The 25,959-nt window shown below is 45.7% G+C and overlaps 1 protein-coding gene across 4 annotated transcripts in view; it reads left to right on the top strand.

Annotated features, from left to right (window-relative positions):
• Nucleotides 1-895: 895 nt before the first annotated feature.
• LOC130130376 (RNA-binding protein with multiple splicing-like) overlaps nucleotides 896-25,959 on the top strand; it is a 41,802-nt gene continuing 16,738 nt past the window's right edge. For 2 of the 4 annotated variants that reach the window (XM_056300068.1, XM_056300067.1), the window contains exons 1-6: nucleotides 896-1,406; nucleotides 15,726-15,803; nucleotides 16,658-16,696; nucleotides 19,404-19,466; nucleotides 23,233-23,383; nucleotides 24,706-24,833. In XM_056300068.1, coding sequence (XP_056156043.1) covers nucleotides 1,344-1,406; nucleotides 15,726-15,803; nucleotides 16,658-16,696; nucleotides 19,404-19,466; nucleotides 23,233-23,383; nucleotides 24,706-24,833 — 522 coding nt within the window. In that variant the 5' untranslated portion in view covers nucleotides 896-1,343. The remainder of the gene's footprint in view (nucleotides 1,407-15,725; nucleotides 15,804-16,657; nucleotides 16,697-19,403; nucleotides 19,467-23,232; nucleotides 23,384-24,705; nucleotides 24,834-25,959) is intronic. The other 2 variants (XR_008812159.1, XR_008812158.1) reach the window with 1 other exon arrangement.

The following is a 25,959-nucleotide window of genomic DNA, read 5'->3' as shown; positions in this document are numbered from 1 at the left end:
TCAGTAGGTAGGACCACTGCATAGGTAGAGGGGTGAAAGGTGACTGAGGCTGCAGTGGCACTTAGAGGACCATACCGGGGCATTTGCACGTTTTAGCCCATTTAAATCGAGTAGACAGCATTGCGACGATTCCCCTATCCAACTAAAGCGGACAACCCGCAAATAGATTTCCGTAAGCGTCACATCCTGAATTGCGCACATTCTGCACGAGCCACGAATGTCGCCTTAGCAGGTGACGGTCATTCGCCTGCATCGCGCACGTGTGACCGCAGCCAAATCCCGTTTTTCCCCCCAGAGCATATTTTATTTTCAGTTTTCTTTTAAAATTCCCCCATTCCCCCATTTCCTTACATACAAACGCTGATACGATAAACTCACCGTAAAATTCGGCATTGAGAAATCACCGACGTTTGATTTTCCTTTGCCAAACTAGGTTATTCGTCTTTTTTTCCCCCTGGGCCTTTTTTATTTTTATTATTATTTGCTCAATTCAATTTCAACTCCGTTATTCCGCAGCGGCAACTAGTTGGCGGACTAGTTGGTTTAAAATGCAAAAGCAAACAAGCACATTTCAAGTCTCTACCAGTTGATTTTAACGCCTCACTGAAAGAACGGAAACCAAACGGCTGCTTGGAAAGGAGGCGACGACGCTTTCGATCAAATCCATGTAAAATAACCACGGTACGCTTTTGGTTACCACGAGTCGCGTAAAGTACGCGGCGTTAGTAGTACATAAACTAAAACATGGCTAAAACACCGGAACGGCGCTACAATAGAAATCCACCAGTCCGGCGAAGGCAGGGCAGACGGTGCATCACACCCTCCCCTCCTCTCCCCCCCCCCCCCTGCATAAAGCGCAGATGGGAGACAACTTTCCCAGTCGGCCGCGCCGTACAGTGCAGTACAGTGCAGTCTAATGAACATTTACCCAGTTTCATTTCGTCTCCCCTGGACACGGCTTGGTTTCGGGGATAGTGCCGCGCTTCGTCTTTTTCAATGAGGAATATCTGAATGCGTTAAACGCGTATATTCAACGCTAGTTGTTGTAGAGAAACAGCCCTCTATCCGGCTCGCTGACTTTGTTTTTGTTTTCTTTTTCGTTACCTTCATTGATGTGGCCGAACTAGTGAGGAGCTCGAGCTAGCGGACAGATAAAACAGCAGCCGGACGCGGACTGTTCTCTCTCGGGGCGCTTCATTCTCTGGAGGGGGAAGAAGAAGAAGAAGAACACAACGACGACGACGACGAAGAAGAAGAAGTAGTCGAAGAAGAACAAGAAGGAGAGGAGAAAGAATAAGACGGTCCGAGAGAAAGTGATAATCGTTACCAGTCCGTCGCTCAGAATGAATAACAACAAGATCGAGAAGGAGAACGAGCAAAATGAATTCAGCAATCACGAGGAGGAGGTATGACGACTTTCCTCGCTGCATCACCTGCTCTCACCTGTGCTGTTATTGTAATATAGGCCCATACGTATAACGAATAGGGTTTTTTTCCCCACACGATACAACTTTTAATTTACTCTTCACACTCCTTTCAGTGTTTGTTCTTGTCTTCTTTTTTTGTTTGGTTGTTAAGACCTCATCTTAATATATTTAGACACACTTCATCCGATAATACCTAACTTTATGTGTGTGTGTGTGTGTGTGTGTGTGTGTGTGTGTGTGTGTGTGTGTGTGTGTGTGTGTATATATATATTTATTCAATTGACAAGTGAAATATCTGCTTCTCAGTGGTACCGTAGAAGTAAATACACTACACTAAATAGGTGTGTAGGAGGAATTCTCCGCCAAATCATATTAGTTTTCATTGAAGCTGAGGGTGCAGTGGAAGTTCAAACAATTGCTGTTGCAACATGTAGGCAATGTGCTTTGCAAGCCCATGTCTACTGTACTACAGTCATGCAAGAGCACAGCCTTTCCAGCAATCTGTGTTCATTACACTTTAAAGTCTCCGGGTACTGTTGTCAGATAAGAAAATGTAATTCAGATAGTTGAGGGTAAAAAAAAAAAACCCAACGAAACATCAACGTTATTTTCACTAACAGCCTGGACAATAGCCCATTTTCCCTCCTTCATAAATATCGGTCTGGTTGTGCAATCTGAATCCAATTTCCTGGTATCTCTCTTGCTAAACATGGTTGGATCGTGGTGTCCTTTGCGTGGGGTAATTTACTTTGGATCTGAAATCTCTGCTCACTTGTTGTTTTAGAGCCACTCTGTATGTGCAGCCAAATGATGTAAGAAAAGGTATATCAGATTATATCCGTTATTTCTCTTGAAGCAATTAGATTAAGGCCTAACATGCTCTCGGTCCATTTGTAACTGAATAGCCGAAGGTTTTGGCCTGATGTAACAACAGAACCATATTTGGTTCTGTTGTTTAGATTACGCTGTGTGCAGGCCACCAGACAGATGACACGTCGTCACTGAGAGAAAAGAACATGCATCTTAGAAACGTATGGAAAGCATATGGCCAAGCCTAATGCTGGATTTATGTAGGCTTAAAGCACTTCTCACACTTTGGGAAGATAAACTATATACATTTCTCAGCGAAAAATATGTCTAAAACAAATCATTGAATTACAACACAAACATAAGATCACACGCTTACTTAGGATGTGATTTAGGATCGAGGGTAATGGCATTTTGAGTCAGTGTGACTGCAAAGAGCATTGATTGATGGAGTGAATTATAAACTAATTCTTTCGCTCAGACGTTTTTTAAATAACATGATGTAAACAGAGAGGATCGCAAGGACGGTTGAGTCAGATTTGGTGCTCTCATGTCGGATAAACTATAACGGAGTGAAGGAGAGAGACTGATTAGGAACTGTATGAGGAGCTAGAGGAATGTAAATGGTTGTGGAATTACTTGGAAGCCATCCAGACCGGCGAGGGATTGCATTTACTCAGTAATATTAACATGAAATAAGAAGGCCCCACTTCATCTTTTGGGAAATGATGTATGCTGTAATATATGAAGGGGGGGGGTAAAGTTTGGGTAGAGTGTGGGGGTTCACACATACACGCACACACACAATCACTTTTGCACACATGAGCCCCCCCCTCCACACACACACACTCACACACACATACACACTCACACACAGACAGACAGACAATCACTTTTGCACACAAGTGGCCCTTACACACACGCACACAAACACACAATCACACACTGGAGACTTAACACGAGGCTCCTAATTCTCAGCAACAGGCCGTTAAGAGACAATGACTTGCAATTTTTTTCCAGGTTATTCATGACCGCCACTTCTTCTAAATAATATTAAATCGGGTAAGATTTCAAAACTACCCTTCCCCACGCGTACGAAGATGGAGCTTCTTATTCTTTCATCTGAAACACGTGAAATGATATTGAAACGAGGGTTACCTTCGTACAACGATTCCGTTTCACGACCGCATGTAAAAGGTTTATTACAAACGCTGTAAGGGTATCTGTTTCCGTCTTGCCTTCATAAACCTTTGCTCAGACCTTCTTATTAGGCTATATTGACTAAAACCCATCCTTTGCATACGGGGCAACTATCCTGCAGTCAAAAACAGGAGCTATAAAATGTTAAATAGCTATGTACTTAACAGTGCTATAGAAATGGTTAACCATTACTTCAATGGGAGAGCCAAAGTTTAACAGGCCTTTCTGGCATGACTCTCACATGCAGAACAATAGCCGTTGTGAGCTTTGTGCTGCCGCGCATGTGTATGTGTCTCAATGGATCATCGATTCGAGCCGGTAAAGCCTCCCGGCAAGCTTGGCTCCTCATGGCCGCTCCGTTGCTCAACCTCACACAACACCATCAGTGTACACTTAAATGTTTATCTTTTGTGGACCAGCGGTCACCAAACATGGTGTTGCTGCAGGAGGAGAGGTATGCAGGTTTCAGTTCCAGCCCAGTGTTGACAACATCTAATCTTGCGGGGTCAGGTTGATAAAGTCCTTATTATCAGGTGTTCTGGATGCCTTCACATGCCGTGGCACTCAGAAGTGCCATGGTTAGGAACAAGCCACCGGTTCAGTCTATGTGACATACTGTCTTTTAGATAGCGAGCGTCGGAGATAAGTTACCGCCGTCTGAGATTTCCAGACCTTGTATGGACAAAGCACCAGGAGAGAAGATTTCCTTTTGCCAACGGAAAATTAATGTGGTTTTGTAAAATGGTTGGAACAGGGAAAAAACAAAAACAAAAACGATATGATGCGATGGAGCCACAAAGGGGTTTTTGCTCACCTTTTGATGGTTGACTTAATTGATGCGATTTAAGCTCAGGAAGAAGAAGAAGGGTATTGACACCCATTAGATGCATTTGTTTCATGGCACACTGCAAACACACGTCATCCTTATTTCCCCCTAAAACACCTTTAAAAAAAAACCTCCTCAGGAAGGTGAGATCATTTTCTTTTGTTTTGAAAAATGTTACCTAGTGGAGAAAATAGTGTCACATGACTGAAGAACACATGATCCACGTAAATAAGCCTGGGCACATCTTCCCTCGTTGGCCATGCGTCTCACTCGTTTTGAGAATAATAAGACTTTTAAAAGACTCGAGGCTGGGTTAAATGACTAAATATGGATATTATTTGTCACACAACGCTATCACGGGGTCTTATAACGCTGGCATATCGCAGCAGCAAACGCAGGGCACATAGCTCTCGTGAGATTTTAATCACTTATTTATTCAAATTTTTGGTTCATTCCGGCTCTGTTTAGCTGAATACAGCGTACAGTGAACGAGATGGCTGTGATGGGTGGGGGTGGGGGGGGCGGCCATGGTGGTAAAATAAGCCAGTCAAAACCACTCTACCCATATAAGCCACAAAAAAAATCTACGTTAAAGAATTGATTTACTGCATGTTTCCGTCCCCGTCTGATCCCACACGTTAGTCCGTCGTCGTGTGAGTTTGATGCTACTTACAACAACAGATTTACGTCGTAATGTTTTATTATCGCCTTAAAAGGTGAGTCATGTCTCCCTTCCCATAACTGGAGATGGTGGGGGCTAGGTGGTTCTTTTCCATCCTGATTTAAGGTTATGGTTATGTCTCAGAGCCCACCAAGACACCACAATCCTCTTGACCTTTAACTTCCACGCTGTCAATCTCCCAGCCAGTCCACCCGTTTCTGCTAAAAACGGCAACTATCCTGCTGCCGCCGCTGCCGCTGCTGCTGCTGCTGCGGCCTCCACTGAGCTCCACGCCGTCTTTGCGTTCGGTTTTCTTCAGATCGACCAAAAAGGAGCTGCGTCCTCGTTAACCGTTTCCTCCACTGGATGTGAATATATAACAGCGTACATGCATGTGTTCGCCCAACAGCACGGCATCATAGCTGGAGGGTTTGTTCACCCCAGATATCAAATGACACAACGCGAGGCCGGACCTTGTAAAACATCTGTTGATTCAAGATCGCGGCAGGCTATAAACGTGTAAGTGGATCTTGACACGCAAATGCCCCCGAGAGAGACAAAATACCCCTCCCCCCACCCACCACCACCACCACCCCGTAGAGTTCAGCAGATATGGCGCATCTCCCCGGGGTGTAATTGGATTGTGCTTTGGCATGGTCGGGGTATCTGCACGGTTCCTCTTCAAATAGCAGGTCATGTGACCAGCGTGACCTTTTCTTGTGAAGCGATCTAAGCGGGGAGTTGCGCCGCTGCAGGACCACGTCGGAGCAGTCTCGGGCACAGCCGTGTGAGCGGTCCATATGTGTGCATGTGTCTATGAAAAGGGCACATAGATATATTAACTCTCCTTGACATGAAACTTTATCGGGGGGGGGGGGATAACATAAAGGCGCTTGTGGAGCTTGGGGGCAACGTGGCCATGATAGGTAAAATGTGACCGTCCATGCAGGCTGGCTTAGACGATGCACTAGTTGGTATGCTACAGAGAAAGAGTGGCAAACGCTCTCCAACACATACACCTGCCTGTGTACCCACTCACAGTAGAAGGTCACAATTTCACAGATATACAATGAAACGCACATAATTAGATAGTCCTAATACATAACACAAAAATACACAATATATGACGGAAATAGAAACTTGTGAGTGCTTACCTTCACCCGACACGTGCAAGCATAGACCCACACACCTCCAAGACAGTCACGCCACCGGTACACATAGACACACACACACACACACACACATACACACACACAGTCACACACACACAGTCACACACACGCACACATAGACAGACAGACAGACACACATACACGGTCATACACTGGCACGCAGACACACAAACACACACACACACACACTGGCACACATAGACAGACAGACACACAGTCAGTCACACACACACACACAGTCACACACTGGCACACAGACAGACACACAGTCACACACGTGCACACATAGACAGAAAGATGCACATAGACAGACACACACATAAAGACAGACACGCATACACAGTCACACACCGGCACACAGACACACACAGGCAATCGCACACATAGACACACACACACACAGTCACACACCGGCACACATAGACAGACAGACACACACAGAGAAACACAGTGTTTCATCTACCAGCAGATAGGTTGGAGTTTATTTATAAAAGCGCTGGGGGAATTGTCATCTTATCTTAGCCATTTGTCAGCAGTGTGACAAGAGGTATTTGAAAAGACAACAACAAGGCTTAGCGTCAGGAACGGCTGCTATAGGAACCCGCTAAAGTGACGCGAGAGGAACAGGGGAAAAAGACGTGTACGAAACACACCGAAGGAAAAAGGGAAAACCTTCAAGCTGACCGGCGCTGAGGGACGGTGGATCCTCTCATGTGGCGCTGTTTGGTTATGAAGAAACATGTTGAAAAGGAGGCCGAGTCTCGTGATGCTGTGCAATAAATGACATGCTTGCCCAACGGAGGAAGTGGGATCTTTCCTGAGACAACGTCAGCCATCTTGGCTTGCTTTGTCATGCTGTATACTTTGTCACCTCCACACTGACGTTGCTTACTCACAGACTATAATTATCCGTCTTAGTGTTCAACACATTCTCTTGTTCTCTCTCGCTCTTTCTCTCTTCCTTTTTTGTCGGTCCTCATAATGACTCTGTACTTTCTTGACTCTTAATACTCTTCCATTTCTTTTGGTTTTAGTTTCCTGACCATTCTTCTCTCCGCCCCCATCTCTCCATCTTTATCTCTCTTCCTCCTCGCTCTTATCTCGCTTGCTCCCTGTTTCCTCCCTCTTTCCCTACTCTAGTAATTTTCTACCCCTCCTCTCTCTGTCTCCCCCCCCTTTGTCTCACTCTCCATTCTCTTTCTCTCTCCACTCTCTTTCACTCTGTCTGCTCCCTCCACTCTATCACTCTCCACTCTCTCTCTCTCTGCTGTCTCTCCTCTCTCTCTCTCTTTCTCAGCTCTATCTCACCACTCTCTCTCCACTCTTTCTCTCTCTCCACTCTCTCTCTCTGCTCTCTCCTCTTTCTCTCTCTCTCTTTCTCAGCTCTATCTCACCACTCTCTCTCTCCACTCTTTCTCTCTCTTCACTCTCTTTCTCTCTCTCCACTCTTTCTCTCTCTCCACTCTCTTTCTCTCTTTCTCTCTCCCTCTCTCCACTCTATTGCTCTCTCAACTCTATCTTCGCTCTCTCTCTCTCTCTTTCCACTTTATCGCTCTCGCTCTCCGCTCTCTGTCTCTCTCTCCACTCTATCACTCTCATTCTTGCTCTCCTCTCTCTCTTTCTCTCTCTCTCGCTCCACTCAGCCCAGACGTTGTAGCTGTGACCCTTGAATCTCCAAACTGAAGGGCCGTTTATGGGTATGGGAAGAACTCTGTGGAGACAGAAACGAGCCAGGCATTTAGAAAGGGTTACATGAAGAAGCCTGTCAGCTTACCGACTGTGCAGCAGCTTTGTTTGTGCCAACAGTCTTTTTAACTAGGCAGCAAGAGTTAACCATCCAAGGTCAAATCCCACGAGCTTGGCTGGGAGTGCTGGGCCACAGGAGGGCAGGGAGTTCAGTTAATTCTTGCTGTTGTGAGGTTACATTAGTTTGTTTAATCGGGCTACAGTTGGAATCGGTGAAGGTTTCTGGGTTTTTAATCAAACAGTCGATCAAACTTAATCCATGTGGCACCTTCCCTACGTTGAAATGCAGTGCGGCAGGGCTGACATCATGTCAAAACTGCACAGGTAATGATAAAAGAGGAAGACGGATGAAATGAAAACATTATGAGTTGAAGATAAAGTAAAAAAAGTGGAAAATCAAATCGATTTTTAAATCTTGATAAAATAAAGAGATGGAATTTTTTTTTTTAAAACTAAATGCAATGACACATCAGATTTTGTAATTGATCAACAGCAGATTTTTGGCCCCTGATGGGAGACAGATAGCTTTATTGTTGGATAACGTTTTGTGCTTTAGTCACTTGCGTTATTTTCCTTGGCAACAGCTACTGCTGGTTGTCCATCAAATGCCCATAAGGTTTGCCGTCTGACATCATTGCAGTGTGAGCTAGTGTGTTTGGAGTTCTCCATCAAAGGAGAAAAGCATCAAACAACATAGCAGAAGTTTTACACAGTCCACACGGGGTCAGTTTCAGAACTCAAAGCCAGCACCAAGTCATGAGCAGGCCTGCATTTTATTTATTTATTTATTTATTTATTTTTATTCTATGCTGGCAAAGCGGTAGACTGAGTGCCAAATGCTGCCCCCCCTCCCTCCCCGGCGATTTTAACCCCTCTCCACCCGACCTTGAAGCCAAACGGTGCAAGACGCCCAGTTGAGCGAGCATTTACAAAGGGAGTCGGTGGAAAGTGGATGTGGACTTGGTCAGTTTGTCAGTGTTAATGAGCTCCCCGGGATGTGGTGTTTAGCCCATTCGTAAAGAATTGCCAGGCTAAAAAGGAAGTGGATGCTTATTGTCTGGTAGGACTTTCATGGGGAGGGGGATGACTCTTATGTCTCCAACATAGTGGCCAAGTGTGGAATAAGGAAGGCTGGTAGTGTGCGGTTGTGTTTGTTCTGGGTTACCAGCTGAGATGGTGGAACAAACTCATGCAAGAGCTTTACCAACAGACCTCTCCAACATCAACTCGGGTTCAATTATGTTTTGGTTTTTTTTGGTCTGGCGGTGAGGGGAGGTGCTGGCAAAACCAGCAATGGGGGCTCTGTTTTATTTCAAATTGGTCTCTGGGATTTGGAGTGGTCAATCACCAGTGCCGATACCAGGATCACCACAGACGATCTTCAGGACTGTGGCTTTAAGAAGACAGTACACCGTACCATGAGAGGTTTTGATGATCTCTTGACTGATGGCTGAAGTGTCAAACTGATATCCACTTGGCAATCTGTGAACGAGTTCCTCTTCCACACACGACGGTGGAATGACACATCGGGGCTTTTGCAGGGTGCTCGCCTGTAGATGGATAGGAAATGAAGACCGCATATTGGTGTCAAGAAGAGAGACATAGCCCGAGGACTGTTTTTTTTTTTGCCAGGTTTCATTTAAAATAAGGAAAAGCTATTACGGATAGAGTTAACGAACGGTATGGGAGGAGCTGAAGGAAAAACATGTTGAAGTGGGCACTTTGCCTTTCGTAGGTCATTTATTTAAAATGCCTTCAAAGGTTAACCTGTTGGAACATTTACAGACCCATACTGGGCTGTAATTGTTGGGAAAGGCACTTGGCGGCTGTAACACACACACAAAAAAAACCCCTCTCAGCCTTTTGTCGTGACTTTGGAGTGTGTTCAGCCCCTCAGCCTATGCAACAACCTGGCCCTAACCCCTGACCTTTGACCCCGAGTGTGAAACTTCACCCCTTGAACCCTGCCGATTAACAGACACTTTAAACTGAGCCATCCATTTATGGACGTTTGACACCTAGCAGGCCTGCGGTCTCTCTTTTCACATCCTCCGACATGAAAGGTGGAGGGGGGGAAAAAAGAAAGAAAATAAGACCTTGCGTGGATGATGGAGAGTGACACGGACGCAGTGCAGTGACAAGTGAGATAGCAAAGGAGAGGCAGTCTTGTTTTTGTTTTTTTCTGACATTGTGCGAGACTGATGTAAGACACAGCTTGCCTTGAGCTCTCCTGGGCGCATGGGTGTGATTTCATTCTTTGATTTCAGCTTCTGTCATGGAGAAGGGCTGTGTTGAAGTGCACGCAACTGGTTTGGGCGTGCACTAAAGTGCTTCTTCACGGTCTCTGGGTGGATTTTGAAAGGTACACCGGTGCTGTCAGGTGAAAACCTCATATCGCTAAAATGGTAACTACTCAGAAATTGTGTGTGTGTGTGTGTGTGTGTGTGTGTGTGTGTGTGTGTGTGTGTGTGTGTGTGTGTGTGTGTGTGTGTGTGTGAGGTGGGGGGGATGGTCCCCATCAGTGCATTTGGCTCAGTGCATTTTTTAAATTACACAGTTGGTATTGAATGGCTTTCATTGTCCCTTAGGTTAGGCAATTTTCTGCTCAGTCCACCAAGGACACGGTAAAGCCTGAATTTGAGCAACGAGTACCATCATAACTGGAACTCTTGAGTTGCTCACATAATAGCGGGGAAACAGTTTTTGACATAGTTGATGCTTTCATGTACTGTAGATTCACATGATCAGTGTCAGAACCTGTTCTATTCCCAGAATACTGGGAATACAACTTGGTGAGTTCTTCACAGGAAATGCACGACACAACGTCATAGGAATCGGAGAACTGAACTTAATTAGCTAAGGTGGAGTCACAGAAATGAGGCCGTAACACATCTATTCTGTATGGGGGGTGGGTGGGGGGGGGGGAATCCAACAAGAAAATTAGAAATATTCAAATAATAGAAAAGCTGTTTTACCGGCATTCACACGTAAAGCTGTTGCAGTGTGTGAATCATATTAACAGGTATCGGCAGGTATGCGTATCTTACAGATCGTGGCAATATTGGACTGAGGAGGTGGTTTTAAATACAGTATACATCAGACCACTAAATACTAATTATAGGGTGTATAATTGTACTAACTACAGGCATTGTGAGTTGAATACAAACAATTAACTGAGAAATATAGAGTACAATAAGCTGCTGTCCTGATGCGTTTGAAGACTCGGGGAACAGTAGTAGTAGTAATGGTACAACTGTATGCCAACCTCCTATCTGTAGTGCGCGCACACACACACACACACACACACACACACAAATAGTCAACAACAACAACATGCTCCCATACACAAATGAGGAGTAGGGGGTGAGTCACACAAGAGTTTGGTGAACTCAAACAAGCGACTTTAAAGTAACGCCCCAGTCATTCAGTCACCCAGTTGTCGGCCAGGTTTACTTAGCAAGCTCTGTTGTTGCAGGAGTTTGGGATTTTTGTTGACTTTACGTGTCCCGGTGGACAAAAATGTTTCATTGATGAATGACTCCATTTCCCAGAAGCATTGCCCTTTGTCACGAAGATCCCCGTTCACCCTCTATTGGCGCCTGCATCAGTGTTTTGGAGAGTTGAGAGATGTAGAGGTGTGGTATGATGAGGTAATGTCTCTCCGATTGTGGCTATGCAACACGTCATCTGTGCGTCGTAGGTCATTTTGTCAGATTTTGCAGCAGGGAATCCGACACGGAGGCAAGCACTTTTCGGCGAGGATCGCCTTAAACTTGTACGTGGGTACGAGCGAACGGCAAGTAAGATGGCAGAACTACAGGAACCACCTGAGATTCAGCCTCAGGTGCAGACAGAGCGGGATTACGCCTAAGAGCCTGCAAACGAAATTTTCTGTCAGGGGCCACCGAGCTAGCGAGATCCTCCAGAAGGCACAGAGCCAGCTGTTGAACGAAGGGGTGAGACAAACCGATTTGACCATCGACGCTTTGAAAGCACTTGGAAATATTACATTGCAATATTTAATCTCCTCACGGATGGTCTCGTTTGATTATGTCAAAGGCTTATAGAGGCATGGAAATTAGAAATAATGATGTTAAAGAAACCCTCAAATTGTTGGCCTTAAGGTCTTAGGCCTTTCCTGTCTGAGAGTTTATAAGAAGAACAGATACGGGTCTTTGGTTGGGGGTGATCAATGAATGAGGTGAGTTTTTATATATATATACTTTAAATTAGAGATGATATTGCACTTGGTTGCTACCGGAGGTCTGCCTCCCATTTAAGAAAGCAGCTCGATTCTGGTTTATGGCCTATTTGAGCACAGCAACCCCCCTAACCTCCATCCCATCCTCAAGCAGAGCTTTGGCTGGCACCGGAAAAAGGTTGTGTGGGTGGTGTGATTGAGTATCAATCAGGTGATGACCCCCATCCGGAGCCTGTGGAACCGGGGATCTCTGATTAGAGGTGCCTTGTTTCCCTCGGGACAGGCTGCAGAGGTGGCCTTAATAGGATCTGATGTTTTTGGCCCGGAGGCTCCGCTCTCTGCCGAGCTCGGCTAAAACGTTGCCAGGGAACTGCACCGGTGCGCCGCTCGTGGACCTCCTTGGCTGGCTTTACGGTTGATATGACCTGCTGTTTTTGATCGAAGCATGCCCGCATGTTTGCGCGGGAGCATGCCATAAATGGTCAATGATTCAAAGCCCCGTACTTGACCAGTCAGCACTATGGAAATGCAGGTATGTGTAAAGCTCAAAGTGACTCACGAGGAACCAATAAAAGGACGCCACTAAGCTCCAGTAAAAAAAAAAGCGGCAGAGCATTTACGCTTGTATAATATATGAAACTCCCAAGATCTGCCCAATCTCCAAGATCTGGCTTGACCTTCAGTTTGGTTTACTGCTTCATGAAAGCTTGATGTCTTACTTGATTCGGTGGCAAATAGTTTTACTACTGCACTTTTTCAAAGTACTCTGAGGGCAGCAAAGAGAGAGAGAGGGAGAGAGAGAGCGAGGGGGAAATTCAGTAATCAACAGCAGATGTATGCGGAGAGAGCTGTCGACACATTTCGACTGTGAATCATTCGGTATCTGCTGTGCGGCCAGGCCAACACAGGACACACTCCAACCGATCATATATCACAACAAGTGACGTCAGTAAATCTCAGGAATGGGGAGCGCTCCTCCGCCCAACGCAGCTAGGATTGCCCCCATTGTTCCGTTTTGTATAGAGAACTCGTTGTTTTAGCGGGGTTTGCCCTTACTTGTGCTTTACGACTTCAGATAAAAGTTAAATCCTAACCGAAATCTGAGATGACTTGGCGAGGTGGAGAGGGATGACTAAGATACTCTTTAGTGTGTGTGCCAAGGCTCGCTTCAAGGAGAGAGGATCGCGTATTAACCGACATGGTGGTTGAGACACGGTTTCCAGCGATGAAAACAAACCCCCCGTGTCACGACAGCATAACAAAATGCGTTAACAACAAGCCGAGGCCTTGTTGGAAAATCCTGAAAATCTCTGGGAGGAGGGGGGGTCAATTTGGTTTGATAAATGTAGTGAGTGTTTGGTTTTTTTTTTACATCGTCTCACACCTGGCAGATTTTAGTTTCACCCCACACACACATTATTTTTATTTTTATTTTTTTACAGTTCCACTTTGTACCCTCGCACTATTAATTTGACAAGCTTCGGTAGCTCTCAGCGATCATCCTCGCCGCTATCTGATGCTTTTCTCTTCTTTGTCCTTTGTTCACATATTGCTGTGTGCCGTATAAGGATACCCACAAAGGAGCTTCTTTTTTTCAAAGAGGAATGCCAATGATAGAGCCGTGCCAGCTCTCCGGGGTTCAGCCCCTCTGAGATAAGATAAGAGTTGAGGTGAGAGGGTCACTGATGTGATCTTGGCCGGACGGCTGGCTTGGCACCTGCCAGCTATGGCTCCCCAGTTGCTAAGCTTCTCTGTTTGTGTGTCAGTCTCCATTCTGGCAGGGCCGGTGTGTGTCGGGTTACCGCGCGGGGACTGAGCCGTGGTGTTAGTTCAGCGGTTCCATTGTGCCGCGAGCTTTAAAGCCACCATCAAAAGTCAATATGGGGACTCTGGGGAGTCGAAATCCACTTTGTAGTCGTATTACAATCAAATTATGAAACAAAGATTAAAAAAAAGTTTTTAGGATGCTGTCGTCACCGTAACGGGGTTGAGAGTGTTGAGGCGGCGCCGGTTTAGGTGGTCAACTACATGGCCAAACCATGCGTTTCAGCGCCCCGTGTGGCGTAGGGCAGTTATTGTAGTTGCCCCACATGGATTTGGTTGATTGTTTTGCGTCGGGCGGTTGCGATTTGTTTCCGCTGGGAGGATACAGCCGCCGATGACAGCTGTGCCGCTTACAAGACTCCCAAATAGGCGGTGTCCCGTGTCACGATCAGAACGTCGGGCCAGCGTGACTCCATCACAGCCTCTCCGTCAGACCTGTATTTCCGACATGCGGAACAATGGTGGAAACTCCAAAGCAAACAGAAAACTCGGGATTGTACAAAAATAGCCGTGCGGATGAGCGATCCTAAGTGTTCGTCGTCGTCTCCCAAAAGCAAGAAGGTTCTCGCTGGGCTCACGGCGTTGCACGTCTGCGCTGATTTCGTGTCAGGTTTTACCGTGACGTCCCACCTGATACTCGGCGTAACGTGACGAATTATCCCGCTCAGGTGCGGTCGAGCGTTAAAACAAATATGACCTGATTTTTTTTTTTAATTTTTTTTATTCATTTCACATGGCAGGGCTTCTCTGGCGTGTTTGCTTGGATAAGCCCCGCATACCAGCTAAAGCGATATTTCAATTTTTATTTTTTTTAATTTTTGTAACATTTTGAATTTTTTTAGCACACGCGACCTCCAGATAACTGCATGAACAGCTGAACCCCCATTACAACCGTCCCCGGAGGTCCTCTAATCACTGCTGTTTTCTGCTCGTTTTCCATTTCTCTACCTAATCGTTGCTTTGGTTTGTATTATAAGTGTGCTTTCCTTGAAACTGAAAGAGCCTTTCTAGAAACTAAAAGCATGCGAAAGCAAAAAAAAAAACAACCTTGAACAGCTCACTCTCGTGAATACGTAAGAGATAAAGCGTTGCTAAAAGCGAAAATATTCTTCCACGCGTGCGCTTGAGCGAGCCTCTAATCTACCGTGCACCTGAAACAGTCACACTCCCTCCCCCGGAACAATCGGCGCACACAGCGAGCGCCGCGCAAGATAAAGACGTCCTTGTCAGGAATCACTTCCGCAGTCACACCCGTGCTGCTCCTGCAGCGCTCCTCGCATGACTGCGGCGAGGGCTGAATGCGACAGCAGCCGGGTTCCTCGGTTCCCCTCCGAGCCGACACGTACGTCGCAATTTGCCTACACAGCGAGCTGCTTTAGGTCCCTTATCCAAGATCCCAAGTTGAAAAGTTCAGACATAAAACTCAGAGTAAGGCTGTGGAGGGAGGTTTGCCATGAAAATCAGTAGGCCCTAGATTACGTGGAAGAACACAATAGACTTAGAGGGAAGGTATGATGGGCGTGGGAGTGTGTGTGTGTGTGTGTGTGTGTGTGTGTGTGTGTGTGTGTGTTTGCGAAGTTAAGCAAAATAAATAAAAATATCCCGTCTAGCAAAGTGTGTTTCATAACCTCCTACCTTCTTCATGTGAAACCTGCACCTCAAAACCACGATACAGCCTGGGCTTGATCTGGCCATTTCAATATCCCTTTTTTTTTCTCTCCTCTCTCTCCACTGTCCTCCTTCACTACCTCATCTTTTAGTGTCAAGGTACGCCGGATAGCTATTTATAACTAGCGGAGGTTAATGAAAAATACATGAACACAGCTCTCTCTCTCTCTCTCTTTCTTGTCTCCTCCCGCAGGTCCGAACACTATTCGTCAGTGGGCTACCGCTTGATATCAAGCCACGGGAGCTCTACCTTCTGTTCAGACCTTTTAAGGTATGTTTGTATGTATTATATGGATGGCTTGCAGCTATTCTTAGTGGCTTTCTTTCCAGCCGTCCGTGGGACCTCCATTAATGGTGATGAAATAAATGGCAATGGAAAATCTCCCTAGGTTCAAGTGTCTATGTTCCTTAAGCTGAGGTTCAATCAAATCCTGATCCGCAGGAAGCGCACCAGAGCCTAATGGAAAATGGCTGAGTGCCTGGTGTACACAGATGAAGCTATCTGTTCTACCCTAAGAAACAAGATCGGGGCAGGCGCGAAAGTAGTCATAGTTTGTCCCAAACGACAGCAAGAACAGGTGATTTTTGAGTGGAGGTTGGATCAAGGAAGGCTATGTAGACATTTCAAGCTGTTTTTGGACCATCTCCCGTTGATAATGTGCTTTAATGGCACCAAAACAGTGCATTTAAAGTGAGTAATGGGACAATTGCTGTGCTTCTAATCCCCTACTTAGATAATGCCCGTGGTATGTGCTCTTTGGAAATGGTTTATATCATGAGTGTTGAAAGTAGTAAATTTGAACTAATCAGGTATGACTCCACAGACTGCTCCACATGGTTTTAATAAGAAAGCTATGGCCCATGACACAACTATGCTTAGTCAATTATAAACCAGCACTGCAAAAAAAAGCAAACTAACTTATAGGCCATTTGGAAATTCAATAGATAGTCAAAGTCAAGTCTTTAATCATACTATACATTACATTACCGTCACCAAATGTTTCTCTGTTATATTTTAGCCTAATCTGTAGTTGTAATTTAGATCAAATTAAAGCTTTTTTTGACTTTTTTTTTCTATGTCCCTGTTAATGGCACTGACCGTGTTGGCTTCGGTCTCCATTTCAGGGCTACGAAGGCTCCCTGATCAAACTAACTTCAAAACAGGTAAGACGAAGACCCATCTATGGCCCGGTTTCTGTAGACTGGAACGCATGAATGAGCCCATCACTCAATGTCCCCGCCATGCTGTTACTGTCTGCGTCATGCAGTTGCATGATCATCAACACCTCTCCCCCCCCCCCCTTTATTTTTCTCCTTGTTTTTTTCCTCTCGGGGTCAACACTGTTGAGTGTGAAGGGCAAGGCTGTCGGCTTTGACGGGCCTAGCACACTCGCTAAGGAATTATCACCCTTTGTTAGGAAGCGACTTGAATAGAAAAGTCGTCTTTTTTTTCCCTCTTGTGGTGGTGGTGTTGGTGTTGGGATTGCACCAACTTGCCTCTGGCAGTCAGATAGTTTGCTTGTAATCACAGACGGTTAACTCTAGCGGGATGCGTGTGCATGAGAAGGGAGATGGAGAAGAATTTTTCAGGTGTCAAAGCAAACATTTTGACAAGACTAGTGGTGACGGCTGGCTTCGCCCGCGGGAGTGGTGGGGAGTCGGGGGTGGTGGAGGTGGTGGTGGTGGGGTGACTGAAAATGAGCTCAGCTGGCATGTGTCTACGTCCAGATTTGAGCAGTTTAGCTTCATGTCAGTGTCCTTATCGTCACATTGCAGTTAAGTCTAATTAGGAGGGGACATGCTCGTTAGAGGAGATTAAGGTGATTTAGATAGCGTGTGCAAGAAATAACACCTCTCGAACTAGACGCTGTACAAAATGTTGTGTCCTGGCAGTACAATAATAGTGCAATAAGTTATTATGAGGCCAACTGGAGCTGCAGTTCAGACCACTGGGTGGACAGGTTTGCTGAACTGATCAGGATGAGCAGAAATCGCAGCACAAAGCAAATAGATTTGACGACTGTACACGTTTCACCTCCATGATGTGCTTCCAAAGCAGACAAAATCATATTTCTCCGCAGAAGACGTTTCGGCTATACGGCTTTATGGGTCGAGGTTTTCAGTTATCCCCAGGTTACGGAGGCGTGACTTAGTCATTGCTCACGACACATTATGCCAAATTACCTCATCAGCTATAGTAAATGTGGTTTCTCTTGGACTTAGGTGTTTTTTTTTTGTGTCTGTGTGCAGCGTGTTTATGTATTAGCGAGCAAGCGGGCCAAAAAAACCTTCGCTGAGCAATTGAATTCTCACTTTGTACCCCTCGGGGCCTCGCCGTGTTCGAACACAGCCATCTTCTACATGCCAAACGTACAGTTCTCACAGAGCGCCGTGCAAAATCCCAGCGGGTATGTTTGCTTTAAGGTGACTCTCCCATGCTCCCTGCTCGGGCGAGCCCCCTCTGAATAATGGCAATGACAATGTTAACGTAAATCAATCGATCCCTCGCTTCGCTCCCCGTCTGAGAACACACGGCCATCGCCATATATAGCAAGAGCCAGATCTCAGGCCCTTTCTATTTATATTCCGGTTACGTTTCCTCCTCCTGACGTCTTTACTCAGTCTCTCCGCTTTTTTTTTCTCCTCCCTCTTTCATTTTTTTTCTCCCCCTCTCCTCTTCTCCTTGTTTAAAATTCCCATAACCCTCGAAAGCTCTTCAGATCAATCTGTGGTGTTGCCCTCCCCCAACAGAGTTCTCCAAACAACAAGTTTAGAGCACTCTTTTTCTCCCCCCCCCCCATCCTCCCTTATTCTCTCTTCTCTTCCTCCTTCTCCTTCTCTCACCACCCACTTCTTTTTTCGGGCTGGGAAACTGAAAATGTGTCTCCTTTGTTCATAGAAAAAAAAAAAGGTTTTGCGAACTGGCGATTCCAAACTTGCATCCCCCTTTCTCTTTCTTCCTTTCTCTCTCTCTCTCTCTCTCTCTCTCTCTCTCTCTCTCTCTCTCTCTCTCTCTCTCTCTCTCTCTCTCTCTCTCTCTCTCTCTCTCTCTCTCTCTGTGCTGTTGCGGGCACAAAAAAGTGATGTCACCGGCCGGAATGTAAAACATGTACAAATGTGTCGGTGAGAAAGATGTAGGTAGAGCGAGTGCCAGGGCTTTGCCATTTGACATCCCTGTTTGGAGACATCTTGAAAACTCCCATCTTTCTCTGCCTCTCTGCATCCCCCCCCCCCCCCGCCCTCTCCCGTCTCTCTCTCCCTCCCATCTGTCACGCTCACCTCCAACCCTTTCACTGTTTTTCCCTGTGCGCTCCCTCTCTCGTCATATAACCTCTCTTTCTCAAGCCCCCTTATTTGTCTTTTGCTCTGTCTCTTCTGCTTATCCTCTCTCTTTCTCTCCCTCGCTCCCTCGCTCCCTCCCTCCATCGCCCTCCCTCCCTCCCCCCCTCTCTCTCCCCCTCTCTTTTTTTTCTCTTACTTACTCTTGCCTGAGTTTTCTGTGTTTTTCCCGTATTTGGGCATAGGGGAGTTTTGTGCGATCCCCCTGAATGATGAACTCTCTGTGGACTTCAACAGCACAGGCCTCCATCCTCCCCCTCTCCTTCTCTCACTCTCTCTCTCGCTCACCCCCTCTCTTTCTTTCTGCAAATCTGTCACCATTGTTGGGAAAAAAAAGTGTGTGTAGGTGCACAAGTGTGTGTGCCTGCATGTGTGTGTGTGTATGTGTGTGTGTGTGGGGGGGGGGGAGTATGAAAAAACAAAATAAAATAAAAAAAAGACCCATGTCTATGTCACTCAGACAGAGGTGCTGACTCAGATTTCTGCCCTAAACCGTGTTTCTTTCTTTTGTTCTGTCTTCTCGTCTCCGCAGCCGGTGGGGTTTGTCAGCTTTGACAGCAGATCAGAGGCAGAGGCTGCTAAGAATGCCTTGAACGTAAGTGTCATGTCCTTCACACTGTGCACCAAGAAAACCGGCCTTGGCTTCCATATTCATTGTGACTACTATGAGCCTCCCTGGTCCTCTGCAGAACTGTAGTCAAATCTTGGCTCTGTGCAATATCACATCCAGGTCCTCTGATTTCATTTGGAAGAAGTCCGGATATTTGAAAATATCCCCCCCCCACACACACACACACATACCATAGTTAGAACAAGTAGGCTAGCCAAAGATGTGCAAAACTTTGATTGCGGTTGTGTTATTACATCTGTACAGTCTGGTTATCTTTGAAAACTGCAGGTGGCATTTTTAAAGTCTTACGGGTGATTTAGAAAAGCGTAAGGTTTCCGTCTGAGCGGTTCTTGTGTGGCTGAACACGCTAAAAACATTAAAATTAGCACCTCCATGGCTTATAAATAGAAGATATTGATCTAGGATCTTCATTTTAGTCTCATTAATTTCAAAATGCATCCTCCGAGCTTTGAGACCGATTCTCACAAAGCAGAGCTCGTCCTCGCAGGGGCTTTAGTCAAATCTCGAAAAACAAAGTGTAGATGGAGAGTAATGAACCGAAGCTCTCAAACACAAACCCTTCGCTTTCTTTTATTTTTGGAGTCGGATCATTGCACCCCACCTTTTCATCGTTTCCTCAAGTTTTTGTTGGTCTTTTGATCACAGAAATAGATCAGTTTAATCATCCGCTTAAAGTGGTACAGTGACACCTCCGGCAGCATCTGTCAACTCTCAGATGCGGTGATATTGGCTTGCATCAAAGCAAGGAGGAGAGAGAGGAGAGGAAGGGAATAGAAATTATCATCTGATTACGAGTTAACAGTATTCAGTGTTTCCACAAAACCGCTCAGTGGGGTTGAGAATTGTAGAGTGCTCTTGTTTTCCGGGTAAGGCTATGTCCCTGGGGTCTTGTGGCGATGGGCCAGATTTTGCAAACAACTCTTTGCATATGAAAATGTGGGAAAAACCTAGAGGGGATTGTTCGTTCAGGGGATGGTGGGCTGGTTGGGGGGGGGGGTGTTCAACTGTTGTAACGTTTCGCATGGAGGACGGATGAATCTATTTCTACTCAAACTATGACCGGATACAGATAAACACAACAATGACATCTATTTATACATTCAACACAGAATTCCACCAAAGCGGACATTATGACAAATGGTAGGTGCAGGCAGCGAAGAGGTGTCGAGATAAAAAAAAAACCCAAACAAAACGAGAACAAACATTTCTAGGTAGGGTTTCAACTCATCTGAACACCCCCCCCCCCCGAAATCGACCTCAGTGGAAACTGAGAGGTGCCCAGGCCTCATTATATCCGTGTATCTTATTATACCTCCACACTGAGCCGAAGCAATCCCAGTTAATTCCCTCCCCTCCATGAGAACCGTCGTCCCGCGTTCGCTTCGGCTCGAGCTCGTGGGGATGAGAGGGGGAACCGAATTCTCGCTCACTTGCGGAGAAACTTTCCACCCGACCGCATTTTCCCTCCATTGATCCGACCCCCTTTGTTTTTCTTTTTTCCCATTTTTCTTTTTTTGTTCCATAGGCAAGACGAGATTCTTAAATGAGGTTGATGATGGGGTGATTGCCGCCACCAGCAAGATTTTGCTCGGCCTTGTTGCTTTCCAACGCCGGCAAAATGGCGGCTTTGTCTCCAGATGAAGAAAACCTTTGTTTAGGGGACATTCACAATTTGTGGACTGTATCTTTGGGGCAAGTGTAACTTGGCAGAAAAAAATAACTCAGTCCAGTGTGTATGTGGTATTTTTTCTTTTCTTTTTATAGATTGTAGAAATTGGAAGTGACAGTTTTCCCTTGATCACAGACACATTTCTTGGCGGAATGTGTTAGCGTTGGTATCCCATGAATTTGTCGAGGCTTTTAGGCTAGCGCTAAGTGGTATTGCTCACCGTATGCCATGACGACTGGGGGATATAGGGTCATGGTATAGGCTTACGGATACAGTTTTAATGGGACCCGTGGTTAGGACCCTTTGGACTGTGCAGGGTGTGAATGATCCCATGCACTGGCTCAGTTTGTCATCATGTTCAGTGTTAATGTCATCGCTGACCACTTGCACTGAGCTAGACAGACATCCTACTCCACACTGGACGAGTCCACTGGAAAGACGGCTCAGGCTTTCAAGTGGGAAGATTTTTCCGAACCAAATTTGCATTTTGGAATTGACTGCCGGTTGTTACAGAGAGCAAGCAAGCATTTTTTTTAGCCTGCACATGTTTAGAATGAGGATAAGATAGGGGTGTAGATGATTAGGGCAGTGATGGTAGAGTGTTTGAGGAAGTCTACTCAGAGTATTTAGCTGGTCATCACCGGCATGTCGCCCCTCCACTCGCCTCATATCTCACTGGTCCAACATGCTGGACCCCACGTTTGTCGCCGACATCACATGAAGTGTCTATGGTCATTGGGTCCCCCAAGGGACGTGGGTATTTCAGAGGGATTTTTTTTCCCCTCCTTTTTTCTCTCCAATTGTATCCAGCCGATTACCCCGCTCTTCCGAGCCGTCCCAGTCACTGCTCCACCCCCTCCGCCAAGCTGGAGAGGGCTGCAGACTACACCATGCCTCCTCCAAGACATGTGGAGTCGTCAGCCGCTTCTTTTCACCTGACAGTGAGGAGTTTCACCAGGGGGTGTAGCGCGTGGGAGGATCACGCTATTCCTCCCAGTCCCACCCCCCACCACCCCCCGAACAGGCGCCCCGACCGACCAGAGGAGGTGCTAGTGCAGCTACCAGGACACATATCCACATCCGGCTTCCCACCCGCAGACATGGCCAGTTGTTTCTGTAGGAATGCCCGACCAAGCCGGAGGTAACATGGGGATTCAAACTGACGATCCCTGTGTTGGTAGGCAATGGAATAGACTTCTATGCTACCTGGACGCTGCTACTATCCCTTTAAACAGAGTGAGAAACTAATTCAACAAACCAAAAAATGAAAACAAGACAACTACAAAGAACAAACATGTCTCAGTAGCTTCTCACAGCCATTTTCAGGAAAACAAAAGGAAATGGGGGGGGGGGATCTTTGGAAATCATCTCAAGAGACGACATCATATTTCACATTTGATATATGCTGGTTGCCACAAAATGTAGTCACACGTATCATACATTACTGGAACATTTGAGTATATGTCAAAATTGTAGGGTAGTGAAGAAAAATAATATTTCAGTTATCCCAAAAAAACCAAAGGGTCTGTCTGCAGCCTAATTCATGTTTTCTGAAATGACTCCTTCCTTGTGCCAAACTGATTTCTTGTAATCAATATTTCTCTACTGGTGATGGTGTGCCAATGGAGAAATTGTAAATTCACTAAATTGTCATGGGTCTAGCATTGCTAAAGAATTATCGACACAATTTTCCTAAAACTTATCACAGTATTTGATTATCTATGTATTTGTTTATTCAAATGCAATATATACTGGAAGACCTTTCCTCTCCTCTGTATTTTCTGCATCTATATTTAACTAAAATCTTACAAAACCAAAGACAGACCAGCAAATATTACTAAATACTGTCAGTCGATACCATTCATCGCACTTTAGCTATATTATGTTATTCTTACTTAATCTCAGAGCCAAACTAACAAGTAATATGTTGATATTCGCCTAACCAAATTTAAAACAAGTCTCTCTCCTCTAAAGTTCTGTGGCTTACAGACCAAGGAGGACATATTATAGGGGGGGACAAAATTGTTTTGCTGATTCCCTAACTTTTCCATTTGATCCCAGGGTGTCCGGTTTGATCCGGAGATCCCCCAGACCCTGCGGCTGGAGTTTGCCAAGGCCAACACCAAGATGGCCAAGAACAAGCTGGTTGGTACTCCCAACCCCCCTCCCTCCCAGCAGAGCCCGGGGCCACAGTTCATCAGCAGAGACCCATGTGAGTCCTCCATCCATGAATCTGTCCGTCTGTCTGTCTCTTACTGTCCGTCTGTCTGTCTGCTGTTGCTCCTCTCGAACCCTTAATCTCTGTGGTCTGTAGTTCGGGTTACGTAAGTAGTTGTAGTTCAGATTACTGTGTTCTTATGTTTGGCTGGGACTATGAATGCAAAAACGAACTGATGTTGAGCATACTTTACCTATCCTCGCAACATCAGAAAGTGCTTCTTCTCTTCATTTGTGACATGGTGTATTTTTGTGTGTGTGTGTGTGTGTGGGGGGGGGGTCAAATTTTTTCGAATGAGGAATCTGCTATCAGCATCGTATCCAAACAGGCAACACGTTTCCTTGGAAATCAAATTCTGTTTAATGTACTTTAATGTACTTTTTAGCCCGTCATTTGTCAATGTGACTTCTGGAGCTTTCTACCCCAAGCAACACATTCCCCTCAGAGTTAGATTAATGGTTCATAAACAATACATGTTCACCATTAGCTGTGGGCGTGATACCCCGGAGCCAACCCTTTGAGCTTTGAGCGTGTGTGGAATTTCCCGATGCAGCTCCGTGTCGTCCCGTGTTAAGTTAAATATTTTTGTGAAGGGGTTAAGTATTCGCATTTAGAAGCAGGCAGCGATGGTTGAACATGGGCCAGCTGTGGTTTCTAAATTCTTCCTGAATGACCAAACTGCTCTTATCTTGGACCTTTCTGCCAAGGGTGTACACTTCTCTGGCCCCAGCAAGACATGGAAGGAAACGATTAATGAAAGCATGACGTAATAACCAGGAGAGAAATTGCTGTCTCTTCCTGATTAGAGCCATTTAAATCAGCCGTTTTCCTGATCGTGCATCGATAAAACAGTTGCTATGAGACCTCAAAATGTAGAGTACATTGTAAATGTTCTTTATGCACGTAGAAAAAAAATCGGTGTCTAACAACTTTCCAAAGAGTTGTTTTTGGAGCTGATTTTGCACTAAGACACAAATTCACTCCCTCTGTACTGCTCTGCACCTCACCATGACCACCTTCGTCTTTTCACTCATGCACTTTCCTCTAGGTCCTGTTTTTTTTCCTTTTCTTTTAGTTTTTTTTTTCAAATCCCTCTATCGCTGACTCCATAAGCGAAGCACTAACTGAGATGTTTTCCTCACATTCTTTGCTGGCAGTAAGGGCAAAGATAAACGGGGAGCTACTTCAGATAACTGTTTGACACACGCTGGCACCACACCTCCGCCGCCACCACTTCCACCCTGTCTCTGTAGCCACCCACCCATCCACTGGCCACTCTCCTCACCCCACTCCTCCTCTTCTTCTTCTTTCCACAGATGAACTCACAGTGCCCGCTCTCTATCCCAGCAGCCCAGACGTGTGGGCGTCATACCCGCTGTACCCGGCGGAGCTCTCGCCAGCCCTCCCGCCCGCTTTCACCTACCCCTCCTCGCTCCACACTCAGGTAACCTGCAGCCCCCCACCACCACCCCGACCCACCCACCCAGCCCTCACCACGACTATAACCGTCACTTCCTCCTCCTTTTCCTCCTCCTGAGCCCATTGCACCACCAGCCACCGCCGCCGAGCCTGAAATGATTCACCCACCCACGGGGCACGCAGAGCACAGAATGCCAAATTCTGTTCCAATTACAAATTCCTATGGCTACCAAGGACTGAAATCAAAGTCAGTCATTTAAGCACTGAAAATCATGTGAGGTTTTGAGGTCAATAGAGTCTCACCTAAAATGTTATTGTAGTGCTTCTAATTCATAGGTGGCTTTGAATTCAGGTGTGCTGGATAAAAAAACAAAGCTCCCTATGTCTGCAAAAAGAAGGAAGAAGAAGAAAAAAAGATCGCATCATTTCTAAGTCTTGAAGACTTATCTTTAGTAACTGCTGTTTTGAAGATCCATTGTCAGCTGCAGAGTAACATCATCTAGTTTAATGTCTCGTTTGGCCCGTATTAGCATTACATCTTACTGAAAATACACCCAAATATTGACCACAAAAACCATGAAAAAATGGAGGCCTAGAAAAAGTATGAATATATAGGAAGCTAAGGTCAAACACCATAGAACAAATGTCGTCTTTTTTTTTTTTTTTTGGATCATGAGCATTAAACACGATTCATTACACATTTAGCAAATGCAAGTCTAGCTTACGTATCCCAATTAGCGGCATTATGGAGACTTTTTGATGTGTGGTTTAAACCTTCAGCTGTTTGAACAGTTTGTATCATTCTTCCGTGCATCACCTATTTCATTAATCAAATCCTTTTTCTTTTCCTTATCCGTAACCCAATTATCTACCTCTTTTAATCTGCCCGGCTCTACTGTGAGTTCACAAAGCAGTTCAGTATTGATCTTGTTGAATTCTTCTCATGAAGCCTGTTTGGTGCCGGCTGGTTCTTTTAAGGTCTTGGTTTCAGCTGTCCAGCCTGTGAATTTTTGTTCGCTGACAGTGTTCCAAGCTCACGTTGATCTTCACTCATGCAATCTTTAGACAATGCTGTATTTCAAACGCAATATGTGGACTACCATTGTTTCAGTGTCGGCTTCTTTGTAGATCAAAGAAGGTTGAATAAGTTC

The sequence above is a fragment of the Lampris incognitus genome, chromosome 20 (assembly GCF_029633865.1).
Source record: "Lampris incognitus isolate fLamInc1 chromosome 20, fLamInc1.hap2, whole genome shotgun sequence".
Taxonomy (NCBI): domain Eukaryota; kingdom Metazoa; phylum Chordata; class Actinopteri; order Lampriformes; family Lampridae; genus Lampris; species Lampris incognitus.
This window is presented reverse-complemented; position numbering and strand designations above follow the sequence as displayed.